General features: G+C 40.3%; 1 protein-coding gene and 3 non-coding genes across 4 annotated transcripts; 2 read left to right on the top strand and 2 right to left on the bottom strand.

Moving 5' to 3' along the window:
* Nucleotides 1-919: 919 nt before the first annotated feature.
* Nucleotides 920-991, top strand: Trnac-gca. The gene has a single exon. It is a non-coding gene; the product is annotated as a tRNA-Cys (tRNA).
* Nucleotides 992-3,523: 2,532 nt separating this feature from the next.
* Nucleotides 3,524-10,396, top strand: LOC124275259. The gene is given in 5 exon segments (XM_046710740.1): nucleotides 3,524-4,264; nucleotides 8,575-8,638; nucleotides 8,641-8,792; nucleotides 9,519-9,604; nucleotides 9,842-10,396. Coding segments are annotated over 5 exon segments (1,131 nt in total). The 3' UTR covers nucleotides 9,930-10,396.
* Nucleotides 5,717-5,788, bottom strand: Trnah-gug. Its single transcript has one exon. It is a non-coding gene; the product is annotated as a tRNA-His (tRNA).
* On the bottom strand, nucleotides 7,552-7,623 carry Trnah-gug. The gene has a single exon. It is a non-coding gene; the product is annotated as a tRNA-His (tRNA).
* Nucleotides 10,397-15,310: the final 4,914 nt, after the last annotated feature.

Raw genomic sequence — 15,310 nt, 5'->3', positions numbered from 1 at the left:
TCGTATTAGTAAGTTGACCGTAATTCCTATACTTTTACCACTACGTACGATTGCTTTGCGAAACGGGCCCCCGGTCGTTTTAGGGACCGTTTCTAATTTGTGGCTAGTGGGGGTGATAATGATCTCAGTCTCTTGGTAGTTTTCGCACGACAAGCCATGTACATGGGACTCGTTGTAGTGTCCGATCCCCGCCGTTAATATTTGTAAATACTTAAAAATCTCTTCCATTTCATATTCCTTGCAACATGCAAATTATTAGTAGTTAATTCTGTTTTGAAGGTTCATATATAAAACTGGCCTGCAATGTACCGTACATTATATTTGAATTATTTTATTATTATTTCCTACTCCACCTGAAGAAGGGGCAAGAAACTTTGTGAAAAATAAATCAAGAAGTTGTTATCCATAAGATTTGTCCTTTATTAATTCCTACTTTGTTTTCAATTTGATTTTGATATTTGTATTTGTAGTTTATATTGGGGAGATGGGTAGATCTTTGGTTCTATTCCCGACTAGTTCGCAATGATTGAAGCATGGTTTTGATACCATACGAGCGCTATCTGTGATTTTAAAAGAGCTTCTCTTGCTATAACGAGCATAGAGTAACGTCCCTTTAATACAGAATACACGGCTTCGTCAGTCTTTTTTCGGTATTTGTTTTATCGATTCATTACCTATTTGTGCTGGAATGACTCGTGTGGTCAGAACTGGTGAGTGTCGCGGTCCTAGATCAGGGTAGTCTTGAGAGCAGCAATACCCAGATATCGTGTTCATAAACTGGTGCACTTGAATTCTTGCGCATGTGTGGCGTTCGAAGGGCAGGCCGGAACCAAGTCTGTGAACGCTTGATCTGTTACTAAATTTAGCTCGTTACTATTGACAGCAGAATTTGTAGCTAAAATTGCTTGGCGGGAAGTAAGGGGGTATAGCTCAGTGGTAGAGCATTCGACTGCAGATCGAGAGGTCCCCGGTTCGATCCCGGGTGCCCCCTTCAGTTTTTCCTATTTTTTTTATGTTAAAGAGAACTTCCCGAAGTAAATATCACTAATATGTAAGCACTGAAATAAATGTTATGTTATGCGTACATGTACTATAGAGAAACACCATTGCCTACACCGCGACGTGAGTGTAGTAGCAGGAAATTGAACCACAGAAGGTAGTAAGTATTAAAGAAAACCTATTTTTAACCTTCAAACGATTTCTTTTTCTACTTTTATTGTAAAATACTTCGTTATAACTGAACAAACAATTAATTGCTGAAACATGGGGACACGTATTTAACGAACAAATTACAACATAATCCGCTTATTAGGAAAATTTGGACGTTCAGCTTTTATTCATATATTTATTACAAACCTCAGTAGTACGATCACTCAAGGGGACTGTTTTCTTTTAATGAAAAGTGTATTCAGAAATATACCCAAAATGAATAGTTTGTTAGCCATGGCGAAAACATATCAGTGTGTTTTGTGGAAAATAGCCAAACGATTTTGGGGGGTTACTAGGTAATGTTCACGGTGTAAGGAAAATAAATAAGTAGTTACTTTTGACCATTGTTACACTGAGAATGGAGACAGGTTGGTGTAGTTGAATTGAAACATATTTCAGTTATACAAATCACTGAAAACAGTGATCCACACACGAGATCGTTCGCCTTTTGGTGTATCAAGACTTTGACATCGATACAATTTACAGATTTCTGACTTAGTATTACATGAATATTTACACCGTGTAGCGCAAATAATATTTAATGGTTGTATAGTTATAGCAGTGGTAATTTGGCTAAGGGGTGGCAGGCTACAGGGGAACCCCGATTATCAGGACAGGATCGTATCTACAAACAACAGACGCAAAAACACGCTGTTTGTACCATTAGACAGTGAGGTAGCCTAGTGGCTGAAACGTTCGCTCATCACACCGAAGACCCAGGTTCAATTCCCACCGTGAATACAGTGAATGAGGCCTATCATTTGGTGTCCCCCGCCGTGATATTAAGGGAATATCGCTAAAGCTGGGAATATCAATACACTTATCATAATAGAATAGATGTTTAATGCGACTGATAATCAATAATTTCGACTCTCTGGAAGATTTTTGAAACAAGGGTTTACGTCAGAAAACTTAATGACCCAGTGTTCCTTGACCGTAATTGTTGACACGCGGCGTATGTTTTTTATGTGTTTCACGTAGCCACCACATTCTGTACATGGGTCGGGGAAAAAACCATGTAGCCACCAATGCCCCGACACACACACACCACCCCAGCCCCATTCCGCTATATCTATCAAATTTTACCAATTGTACCAAAGGCTACTATTGTCTTTTGAGTTGATATAAAAAAAAAGTAAAACCTATTTACATGAGTGATTTAAAGGGAAGTCGTCTGGCCGTTTCGGCGCCAATATCAAACACAAAAGTATTGTCAGATAAACCATCAGCTTGCATGAACACGGGTGTCACGAACATTGTAGTGACTGAGTAATGTCGAGTATGGTTCAATGTCGTTTTGAACTAGTTTCAGTTACTGCTACAGTTACTCCTACATCTACACTCACTGCTACATCTACTGCTACAGTTACAGTTACTGCCCGTATTCAAAGGATATACTTGCATGGTAACAGTTAGACGGAACTACAGACAACAAACATATTGATACATAATTCCAAAATGGTGGCTTCAACATGTGTTTATTCAATAAAGTTTGAGGGTAGACTTATACTTACTTGTATATGAGACCGCCTCCGTGGTGTAGTGGTTAGAGCGTCCGCCCGGAGAGCGGAAGGTCGCGGGTTCGATCCCCGACCGCGTCATACCAAAAGACGTTAAAATATGGTACTTGTTGGTCCCTGCCTGGCGCTCGGCATTAATGGGTACAAAAAGGACTGGTCGGCTCGGAGTCAGTATAATGTGTCTGAGTGGGGTATTCATGCTTCACTGCGGCATGGTATCTCAGTGGGCTAGCACTATAAAACCAGCTTAAGTCTGGGCTAGTACAAGCAGCCGCACATACACATACACACGCATGCACGTCGTCATATGAGCGAAATATTCTCAAGCACGACGTAAAACCCAATTTCACCTCACCTCACCTCACCTCACTTGTATATGAGCAGGGAAAATGTTGAAGTTTTGTTATATAACGTTTTTAACGGATGAAACATTACATCACAGAGCCCGTGTGTGTGATAGTGTCTCGTAAAGCACCTACGTGATAAAGCTATCAAGTTTCACTTCCTGCCTGGGGCCTGTGTCACACACAGGACCCACACTTCAATCTTCCAGTCACCACGCGTTACACCCCTCCCCTGCAGCTATAAAGGTCCCTGTGATCTCACCCCCTCATCCCGCCAGTGACAGTACCTGCATCATTCGGCGACAGCAACCTCGGGAAATATCAAGTGTGTCTTAATTTGGTATTGTCTATAAACACCACCGCCATTCCTGACAGCATATTGTCGAAATATTTCGAGCAGCACTGTAAGATTGTTGGTTCGTGAATTTTAACGGCAGTTATTTCAGAAGGATGTCGTTCACAAACGCGGTGTCACTGCTGCTCTGCTTTCTCAGCATCGTTGAAATCCCTGGTCAAGGAATTGGTAACTTTGACTTCGGACAAGGACTGATCTTATCGGACCATGGGGACATCGGGGGTGTCCATTTCACTGACGGTTTATTAGGAGGGGCAGACATGCTACCCCAGAGGAACGTCATGATTCGATCCAGTAGTAACGCATACACTAGTCCGGCGGGTAGAATCATGTTGTCCGCACCCCGACCAACCACAAGGACAATCAGAGTATCAAGGACACCCACAAGGTCGTATCCGGAAAGTGCTGGAAGGACAAGGAGGATTGAATATTCTGGGAATTCCCGAGATGGTGTTGGTGGCCTAGACCTCCCTGGACTTCTCCAAAGAATGAGGTCACTTCCGGGACAGAGAAGCTTCAGCTGGACCATCCGGAGACTGCCTCAGAGAACCACTCAACGGAGGCAACAGGTTCGCCGACAAAGAATCCCGGATGTATTTCAATCATTTGGAAGTCAGTTTGGATTAAATGGAATGGACATCATCAACCAAAATCAGAGAAGTACTATTCAACCCAGAGTTAACAGTGGCCGCAGTGTCATTCCTGCCTTGCCGCCGACTTCCGGTACGGGAGGAGCCTCGTCCAAATATGGTTTGACGCAAGGACACATCCAACAACTGCTCACCGCCCACAACCAGGCGCGACTGGAACTTCAAGCTGCCGACATGCACCTCATGGTAAGAACAGGACAATCGCATTCTGGTTATAAATGTTTTTGAATGCTTTTCTGCGTGTATGTCAGATGCATCTGTGTATGAGATGCACATGTGTGCATCAGATGCATGTGTTTATGTCAGATATACATTTTGTATATCAGATGCATCTGTGTATATTTGATTCACGAGTGTATGTCAGACGCATGTAAAGTTTATATCGGACATATTCGCCTGTTTTATAAAACATTTTCCACAGCTGTATGGATGCAGTGAACTTTGGATGGGACGAACTTCGATATATCCATGGTCTCTGGTACCCCGTATTTTTTATCCACGATCATCCAGTAAATCATATCTCCATTTGCTGATAAATATCCACGACTAAATACCCGGTAGGCATTTGAGTGAGTGAGGGAAAGTCAGCGATCGGAACGATGGAGTGGTGATGCCATATACAGTAATAATAAATAATAAATATTATAATGAAATTCATATATATCTGAAACTAAATGCGGCCTTGGTGTTTGTCTCAATGGAATGTAGGTATAATATGTTTATAATCGAGGGTGATAAAGGTCAATTTGTTTCAGCCCGTCAATCCAAACTGAAGAATTCTGAAATGATTTCACTATGACAAAACTTACGTTCATAATAAAATTTGTCCTAATGAGCAATATCAAATGTAAATGAAACCAAATGTTCGGGTAAACAAGGTGAAAATATTACTCCTCCATCGCATAAACAACACCAGTGTGGAGGTCACTAGTGTCCGTTAAAACCTCATACATCTTTGATCCTTCAGGGCGTAGATGTCAACGTGCTGTCAATGCAGAATACCGATCAAAGGTTAAGACAAGACATGACAGTCTTTCAGACGGTGCCGACAGTTGGGAGAGATTGACAGATGACGAAAATCATGATTAGGGAATAGCACTTATTTATTCGTCAGCCGCAGGATAGGGTGAAGTCAGGTGGGGTTTATTGTTCCGTTCAAGGTTAATGCAATCCGGTTTTATTGCGACTTCCATGCTCGCGTGTGTGCGGGTGCGTCATCTAGTCCTCAGTCATACCAGTAGAGCATTGGCCCACTCACTTAATGACTCTGAAATGACCCTATCTTGTATTATCGTCATAATGCCGAACGCCAGGCAGGGAAACATCAAGTACCATCTTTTAACGGGTTTAGGCCTGACGTTTCTATCCGTTAGACCACTGTAGAAGTCCAACAATAGGGACGCAAAACGTAGAATTGAGAGTTGAGAATAATGACTGAAATATACACATATATTGCGCCATAATGGTTTGAATTATGAAGGCTAACATATATGTGTAGAGATTATATATATTTGTATTTGCTCTATTTGTTTTCCTGACGAAACATGACACATTCATCTAATGAAGACAACACTCGAAGTTTGGTAATTCATCAAACATAATTTATGTCGAAAATGCTACTTCAAAAACATAGACACCTGCCGTGACCCGGATTCGAACCGGGGTTCTTGCGGCCACAACGCAAAGTCCTAACCTCTAGACGATCACGGCTGTAGTGCCACTTGACAAAGTGCTGTTTCTTCCAAAACCTGATCTTATCTTGTAGAAGTGCGTGTACATTGGTCACTTAGTGGCACGCTGTTTAACACAGAATCCAGGCTCATCCGTCGTTGAGCTAGACTATCCAGTGATTGGTTTGTTTGTTTAACAACGTACTCAGTAATATGAGTTTGAGTGAGTGAGTGAGTTTAGTTTTACGCCGCTTTTAGCAATATTCCAGCAATATCACGGCGGGGGGACACCAGTTTGAAATCATGATCAATGAACCATATACATGTAATATGGGAATGCGATGACGCAATCACCGAGATTATGAGCCCGTCATTCGCCCCGGGCGATGTGCATAGGTTGCTCTGTAAACTCAAACTCTTTATTCTCTACAAACCGCTAACGGCGGTACATGAGATAAACGTATATACATTTACATAATATACAAGACAGCAGCTTACACGATAGCAAGATATAAGATAACAACAGTATTTCATTTTTTAAATGCATTAAATACATGGTTCAGTAATTTAGAAAGGCCTTTAAGGTCGCTTATGCTGGTAGTAGACAAGAGTTTCTTAAAGATGGACAAATTTGGAAATTCTAGGTATTTAGTGTTCAGAGACTCACGTCGGAATTGGAGAAAAGCTTCATATTTAAACAAGTAGTGAAACTCGTCTCCAACAGCGTATGATTCACAAAGTGGACATTGTCTGTCTTCACGTGGAATGCCAAACCATCGGCCTGTCTCAATTGGTATTTTATGGTTAGATGTTCTAAACTTCAAAATTGGGTAGTATATATTTTTGGGAAGAAGAAGATATTTTTCTAAGATTGGTTGGGTTTTGAAATATTTATAATAATCCCCCTTGGAACTTGAATCAACATTTGACTTCCAATTTTGGAAAAACTGGGCTCTATAGGTGTTTTCGACCATTGAGACAAGCCAGGGCGTAGAACATACAGACGGATTTAGAAACACGTAGGATAGACCGCAGTTATCAAGGATATATTTCACAAAACGTAGCCATGGAACTTTATTTGTATTGTCACAGATGTGGTTAACACAGTTATATATAATCTGGGATGGCTTCCAATATGTGTTCTCAGAGGCTAATTTATGCCAATGTGAAATAAATCGCTTATAGATTTTAATACTCAAAGGCTCTCTACCTACGACACATACCTATGTTCTTTGGTGTACGTATGCTTTTCTGTTTTCCATTTCCCGCCCGCCCTGATTTTTCGTTCTGGCGTAAATTAATACAAAGTTACCTTAACTCAAATTTGCCCGCTGCTGGGGAAACTTATGCCCTGACGCGATAAAAGTACACTCTTATCCTTGTACATAAGACGAAAACCAGACCTGTTTCATTCTTATTTTTATTTTAAAAAATGTTTCCAAAGTAAAGCGACTCTATCTACATCACAAATTATTTTTTTAAAACCATAAAAATTACTGACAACCATTTTTCTATTTTTAATTATATTTTTTCGCTCACCCGCTTTCTTGTTGGGTGTCATGCAAAAGTACGGATGTCCTTACATCGAATCCTGAAGGGTCTGAACCGCCAATGGTAAACACGCTTTGGTTGGAGGTAGAGGAGTTCGATTGAGATTGAGATTTACCTGTTCACCTAACACTAGGTTAACGTGTTGGCTCATAAGTCCGGACTTCTAGGGTTGATTTCCGAATCAAAATAAAGTTCTTAAATTCATCAATCATTAGTTTTGGTCAAAATATTACTTTAAAACATAGAGACACCTGCCGTGACCCGGATTCGAACCGGGGTTCTTGCGGCCACAACGCAAAGTCCTAACCTCTAGACGATCACGGCTGAGGTGCCACGTGACAAAGCTATCTTTCTTCAAACACATGATCTTATCTTTGTGAAGTGGTTGTTAACAATAACAGTGGTCAAAACAGGTCATGGCACGGTACGCTGTTGAACCCTTTCGGGACCAACTCGTGTCAGTCCGGGACAAGTTGATCGGAAAGGAAACGTCATGCTTACGGAAAGGGGCGAGTGGCGACGAAACTGCAAGGAGACTCGTCTCCCTAGCGCATTCGTCACCACTTTCCATAATAACACGAGTTGGACACGAATGGAAAGCAGAGAAACGGGACACTTCTTTCACAATCGTACTTTCCGTGTTTAGGTACAGAGAGGTTTGTATAAATAATATGATCTTAGAAAACGTAGAAACCTTCATTGATGCCTATTGATGAAGCTGTTGATGTTGAAAGATACAAACGTTATTGATGATGATGATGATGATGATGATAGTGTTATAATGTCGGTGATTAAGATGATAATAACAATGAGAAGATAACAAAAGATATCATTGTAATATAATGTTGTTTAAGATCACATAATGGTGACAACGTTGGTTATACTGTTGATAAAAAAGATAATGATACTGATTGTTTCTGGTAATGGTCACGAGGACGATGATATGGACGGTGTTGATGATGATGGTGGTCGCTTTCATAACAGGGGTGAAGACGAGAATAAAATCGATGATGGTGATGATGATATTAATTATGAAGAAGACTGACTGACTGACTATGGTTTTACGCCGATTTTTAGCAATATTCCAGCAATATCACGGCGGGGGGACACCAGAAATGGGCTTCACAAATTGTACCCATGTGGGGAATCGAACCCGAGCCTTCGGCGTGAGGAGCGAACGCTCTCACCACTAGGCTACCCCACCGCCCCCAATTATGAAGAAGAAAATGACAGTATCGATGATGATGATGATGATGATGATGATTACGTCTTCAGCGGTGGGACAAGCAGCTTGCGAGTGAGGCACACTCGTGGATACAACGCTGTGTGATGGAGCACCAAGGGGTGCGGGGGGGGAGAACCTCGCTATGGTCGGAGGGTCTCTCATGAACATCGACAGCCTCGTCGAATACGGCATCAACGGCTGGTACAATGAGAAACACAGCTGGCAGTACGGGGATGAATTCTCGCCTGCTACCGGCCATTACACACAGGTAAGTCATATGACACTTGTGATTACGAGATATTGCTTGTGCATTGTAATGTATTTACTACATGTATTATATATTGTGTGCGGGGCAAGAGCGTACTGCACAAGGTACTCAGTTTGAGAACTGAACCCGGTAACCCACTTATTGTGCTATTGCTCTCACCACTGGACGAATAACTGTCATGGAGAGTGAGTGAGTTACGTTTTACGCCGCTTTTACCAATATCCCATCTATACCACGGCGGGGGACACCAGATATCGGCTTCACACATTTTACCCAAATAATATGGGGAATAGAACCTGGGTCTTCGGCGTGACGAACGAACACTTTAACCACTAATCATACCGCCCGGTATGTGGAGAGGGATGAGAACTAACGCTGACTGTGATCAGGTGGTCTATGCGATACCTATATCCTGCTGAGAGGAGCTTTAGCCCCCATACAATGTTACCTGATTAAGAACACCAAACAATACGTGGCTTGACAAATGATAGGGGCATTTTGAAGTAAGCCCTTTTGGTAGAATAGACCAGAAACGTGGAATAGTTTGTGAAAATATCGGGCTTCATTTGAAGGTAACTATTTGGCTTAGGTTGTTGGGAGACGAAATCACGGCACAAGGCAGCGCCAAGCCTCCCAGGTGTAGGTATATATTGAACTTAGTCAGCAGGGGAGTTCTACACATCTACTTGCATGACCACCATGACCATGCTGCTACTTTCTCCACAGATGATCTGGTCCACCACCACGAACGTGGGATGTGCCGCCAAACGCTGTCCCGATATGTACCTCCTCGCCTGCTTCTACTCTCCGCCGTGAGTTGCCTCCCTTGCTTTCATAACGCCATGTTCCGGTTCGTTGTTGTTTGACGCCGCAGTATTCCAAAAATATGAGGGCGGTTTGTATAAATTAATCAAATAAGTTGAATTCTCTCTTCTCTCTGTTCAAATTCATAAGTTTTGATTCCAAGCAGAATAGCTAAATATATATATCTCCCTTCTTTATCCTTACAAATACTTGTCTGTGTGTTCATGTACCGATTTTGTCTCCAGGGGCAACGTCATGGGCTTCAACCCTTACACCAAAGGCCAGCCGTGCACCAAGTGTCGAGGTGGCTGTCAGAGCAACCTATGTGTTTGAGCTCCCATCAACATCGCTGCTACTGACGTTAGCATGGATCTCAAACGACATAATATATCACAACGCTGATTCATGGCACCGACAGGGCCACAGGCGCCTCGCAAACATCTGACTGGACAGCCCGCCTCAAGCTCTCACGGTTACCTTTACGGCAACGCCCATATGAACCGATCTATTCGGCTCAATAAATATATTGAATGCCCTGTATATTGTCATGTTTCCATTTTCGGTGTTTGGGTATTTCTTAAAACATGTTCCAGTAATTACGGGCAAAAATAGTTTTTATAACATTAATTATTCGCTGGACACCGGTATTCCTTTCAAAACACGTTCCAGAAATGACGGACAAAATAATTTTGCCACCTTTTTCAAAACATAAATCTTGTTGGACATTCAGAATGTCCGTTTTCAAGGCAATGGTGATCAGATCTGTAAGGTACTACACAAAACAAAACGTATCTTATTAATTCAACAATTGTAATTTCAATAGCATTATATCATTAGACATTCACCCATTAAGAATAGTAAGTTTACTTCTAGCCGAGATTGACATTATAACTTCATTATTACTCCTATACATAACAAATAGATACTATTTCCTCACGATGTATCCATCAAATCTGAAGGTGGCAAGCTCTGCCACTTCAATAATATATTCTAATTGTGTCGCCTGAAAGACGATCATGAACCTATTCCACATTTGTTTCACAAGAATCTCAAATTACATCATGGTACACAAAATAGTATATTTTAAAAATGTTCACTGACTACGATTAAACATGGTTATTGTGAGATGTTCTTTGTTTAAAAACAGGGTATCCTTCAACACAAATTATATGTACAGTTAACCATAGATGGTCCCACTCCGTGTTATCTTGGGCTCCCTTTTAATGTAGTGCGAGAAATTGTCCTTGCATTTCTCATCTCCGGACCTGAAGTACATCACCATATCTTTCACTCTCCCGTAGGTGAATCTTAGAAGCTTTGATCGAAGATACGCAAACATTATGTTGAAGCAGACGACATATCCAGTGGCTGACTGGAGCTGCGACTTTCCAAGGCCCGACGTACGAAGCAGACGACACATGCTCCATCGTGTCTGGACTGCAGTGAGCATAACTAGAAGTGTAACAAGGCTTCCCACTCCGAGTCCAACCAAAAGAACTTTAAGAAGACGTTTGTGGAACCTTTTCTTGAAAATTTTCTTCAGGGCGGGATAATTCAAAGTGTAGCACGCCCCCGCGAAAACTACGCTTGAAACCACCGGAGCGTGGGCGCCATTGTTCTTGGCTATGCATTCCAGAACCGGGTAGACCTTTCCACATATGACATCCATTGTACAGAAGTTCGTAACTTAAAAACCTCCAACGTCCGTGTCCCTTGCCCAGTTCATGTCAGCTGCTACCGTGTCATCGCCAAGTCTGCGTGGCTGTCTATGACGTCACAGATGTTTCACGTCACAATTCCACGGTTAGCGTTAAAAGTGATGCTTGTATTAAAACGTTCCTTTACAGATTAAGTTCCTACAGCGTAATTGAACTTGTGAGTTGTACAATGTCAACCGCATGAATGTAATGTTTCCTGTGCAAGGTGAGCAAGAATTGTTAAAAGGATAACGTAAGTGAAAAGTCAATGAATATTTCTTCATGACCTCAGGCAGGTTATGTTTTGTCATAACTATATAATCTGAAACGAACAGAAGGTCTTTCGTACAGCATTGGTTTTTCATATTGCTGACAGCTCTAGATAGAAAGTGATGAGTTAAGAATGGCAGTAATGATATGTTTAGTGTGTTTCCATGCCGTGATATATCATGTGTAGAGGCAAGTTTCAGTTTCAAAGATCAGTTTAAAAGAAGAGTTACATGACGAATCATGTAGGCAAATCTTTTTCAGATGTCATTGCCCCAGACATTGTTTCAGACAACATTCCTCATAAAGAAAGTGAAATAAATTCAACTCTTTCTGAGAACAGGTTTGGTTGGAAAACACAGCGGAGGTCAACAATCTCACAGTGCTAGACATGTACATGTATATTGAAGTCAGTGTGTACAGTCAGTCAGCTAATTTCATGATTCACTGAGGTGTTATATATGAACGTTTCAGTCAGCTTACAAACCTGTCCATTAAATTTACAGTTAAACTGGATTATATATACTAGATATTATAATCTTTCTCTCTTGTAAATATGTGAATATTTTACAAACTCACAGATCACATCAGGAACTGAAATGATTAAGTGTTGGTTTACTGCCACTTTTGGCAAAATATTCAAGCAGCATCCGGAAGTTCCCATGAGAAACACTGAACAACCATATGCTTAAGCAGCTGGGTACCCTACTAGCTCCAGAATACAGACAAAGGCAACTTCATAAAGATAACTTATATTTAATGTAAGTAACAAATATTGTATTCACAAAAACAAGAGGCAATCATAAGAAATGCATTAATGGAAGAGGTTTGTATAAGGCAACAAAACTAACATGGTTTAAGGTGAGACTATACAGGCTGACTATGTGAGTAAACTGAATGGTCAAGATAACAATAAAGCTCTGATTCATATTGCTCAAGGAATAAATACATCCAAAATAAAACAAAAATGTTCTAACAAGTATTTGTATGAAAAAAGGTTAAAACTGTTGACACCAACAAACAACTAGGTTTAAATGTTCCTCTACATGGGTGTTCATCACTTTCAATCTGTGCACTACATCCTTACAAAATGAGATTTTTGCATAGCAGTGAATGGACTAGTATCAATGTTAATCATCAACACTAAAAAGATGTCCAGTAACTTAAATGTATACTGTAATCCTAAATAATTCTGATTTCAAATAACGCCAACAGTGATTTAATGACAACTTGGAACATTCAACAGGGTGGTTTTGATTTCACATTGTGTCTTTTCATATGGCATCTGGGGTTGGGTTTCTTTTTGCATGACCAAACTTATACAATAAAAGGAAAGGACCACCTGATTCCTACATATTACCATAGTTAATCTTCCATACTATTTAAAGCTAGTGGGTGGTCATATCATTTGAACAGTATATATGCTGAATAGGGAGATGTTACTGTTTATGATAAACAGTTTCTTTATTAGGGGGCATTTTAAAATCGTTTTGGCAGCTTTGACAAGTATTTCAAAATTATCCCAGTACAACATCATGTGGAATAACATGTTAGCATACTAGTGTCAGTCAGTTACACTATGGTTTTCAGACTGGAAATATATAATAAATGGATCATTTACTTATCTCATCATATAACCTGAAATCCATGACACTTTCACAAGTGGTTGTGCCATCCTTGCAATATCAACATAATCAGGTCACCAACAGGCATGAACATTTTCACAGACAACTCAAACCATGCGAAAACAGCCTTAAGACTTGTCAAGCCATGAAAACAGTAATATACATTTGTGTGTTATTGTAGTCTACACTTTAATGCCAACCAGACTGATACAGTGTTGACTTAAGGGAAGACTTAATTCTGTGATGAGATACAGCAGTGTTTTATCTGCTTCCTGGGAACATACTACCACCTGATCAGTCCCATTTCCTTTCAACCTGATAAACAGACTTTAACCATGTACAACTACATTGCTATAAATTGTAAGCACGGTTCATGGAAACATAGCCACCAATTTTTTATACGCCATACATTCGAAAACTTAATGAAATGTAGATACACTATCTACCTGGATGCCACAGTGACATGTATATAATTTTTCCTCCTCTCAAACCCTTACAGAAAATTTAACATACATCATACACACAAAACACTAGGTAAGAAATTTCTTTTGTGTCGTGGAACGCTCATTTTAGGCAAAACAGATTACTGAAAATGACCTTTGAATGTTTGGTCCACTGTAAAATTCGCCTTTTCTGACTTGTTACTAATTCACCATTTACAGCATTATTCAGTTTCTCTCCTCACAGTTTCTGTAATGTTGTTAAAAAAAATGTTGCTTTCATTTGTGCACTTTTGTCAGTGCGCAATAAAAAGTGGAGAAATTTTCTGTCATTAAAGACAAAACAAAAACAAACAGACAATACTTAGCAGTCTTTCTTTCAAAGTCTATACATATGTGCAGTTCAGTTTGCACCACCAGATGGTAAAGTTTATTCTCTACATCTCTGCATACGTTCATAGCCGAAGGTAGATCCAGTGACATGCTAGCATATATCATTTATTCAGATCTGATGAATTGTGTGTTAGAAAAATACCTCAGCATCCATCTTTTTATGTTTCTAGTCAATATTTTGTCTCTGTAGGTTTATCATGCTTATGAACTATGACCTCTTTCTACATGAACTAAAAACTGTATGGATAATGAAAATCCAAACATTGACTTATTATGAACACTTTCAACTGAACATGTTATTGAGAGTGGTTAACATGAGTACGTGAAAGTCTGCAAGTCTTGAACATGCTGAAGTGAGTGAGCAAGTTGGGTTTTACATGGCTTTTAACAATATTCCAACAACATCACAGCGGGGGACACTAGAAATGGGCTTCACACAACGTACCCATGTGGGGAATCAAACCAGGGTCTTTGGCGTGACAAGTGAACACTTGAACCATTAGGCTACCCCTTCGCCCTTGAACATGCTGAAGGTGCTTGTTGATTCACCCTCCAAAATCAGCAGAATCTGGTGATTTTGCTGACTTGAAATGTATAGTTCATACATATATCTGTAATTTCTCTCTATAATCTCACATCATGACCAATCCTTGTGTCATTAAAACTTGAATATTTAGAATGGTCAAAAAATTCCAGGTTCAGAATCAACTAGATCTACAACAATAGTGTGATTCCCTGATAATGGTTCATGTGTTGAGATCATTTTTTAGGCCATTCCTAAATGATAAGATAAACACTAATAGGTGGTTAAGTTGGCAAGAGACCAACCCAACATTTGATGCAACAAACTGTATTACCATAATTCAGTATTGTCTGTATAGATACTTGGTTAATGAACCTGGACCCATTGTTATAGTCATGTGAACACCTTCTGTGCAAAGCCCGTCTACAGTTACTTCAGTCATTGCATCTACTTCTAATTATCAGTGAGTGAGTATGTATGGTTTTACGCTGCTTTCAGCAATATTTCAGCAATATCATGGAGGGGGAAACCAGAAATGGGTTCACACATTGTACCTAGGTGGGGAATCAGACCCGGGTCTTCGGTATGACGAGTGAATGCTTTAACAACTAGGCTACCCCAACCAACCCAAACTAATTATCAACAGGCAAATACAGTGGAAACCGCCTAAGTAAAGACCGCTTAACTAAACAGACCTGATAAGTAAACTCTTTTCTTTGGTCCCCGGCAAATTTCTTCATTAATTATCACTATTAGAGTCCTGTTAACT

This window comes from Haliotis rubra, unplaced genomic scaffold (assembly GCF_003918875.1).
Source record: "Haliotis rubra isolate DU_JTF1 unplaced genomic scaffold, ASM391887v1 Scf2, whole genome shotgun sequence".
Lineage (NCBI taxonomy): Eukaryota > Metazoa > Mollusca > Gastropoda > Lepetellida > Haliotidae > Haliotis > Haliotis rubra.
This window is presented reverse-complemented; position numbering and strand designations above follow the sequence as displayed.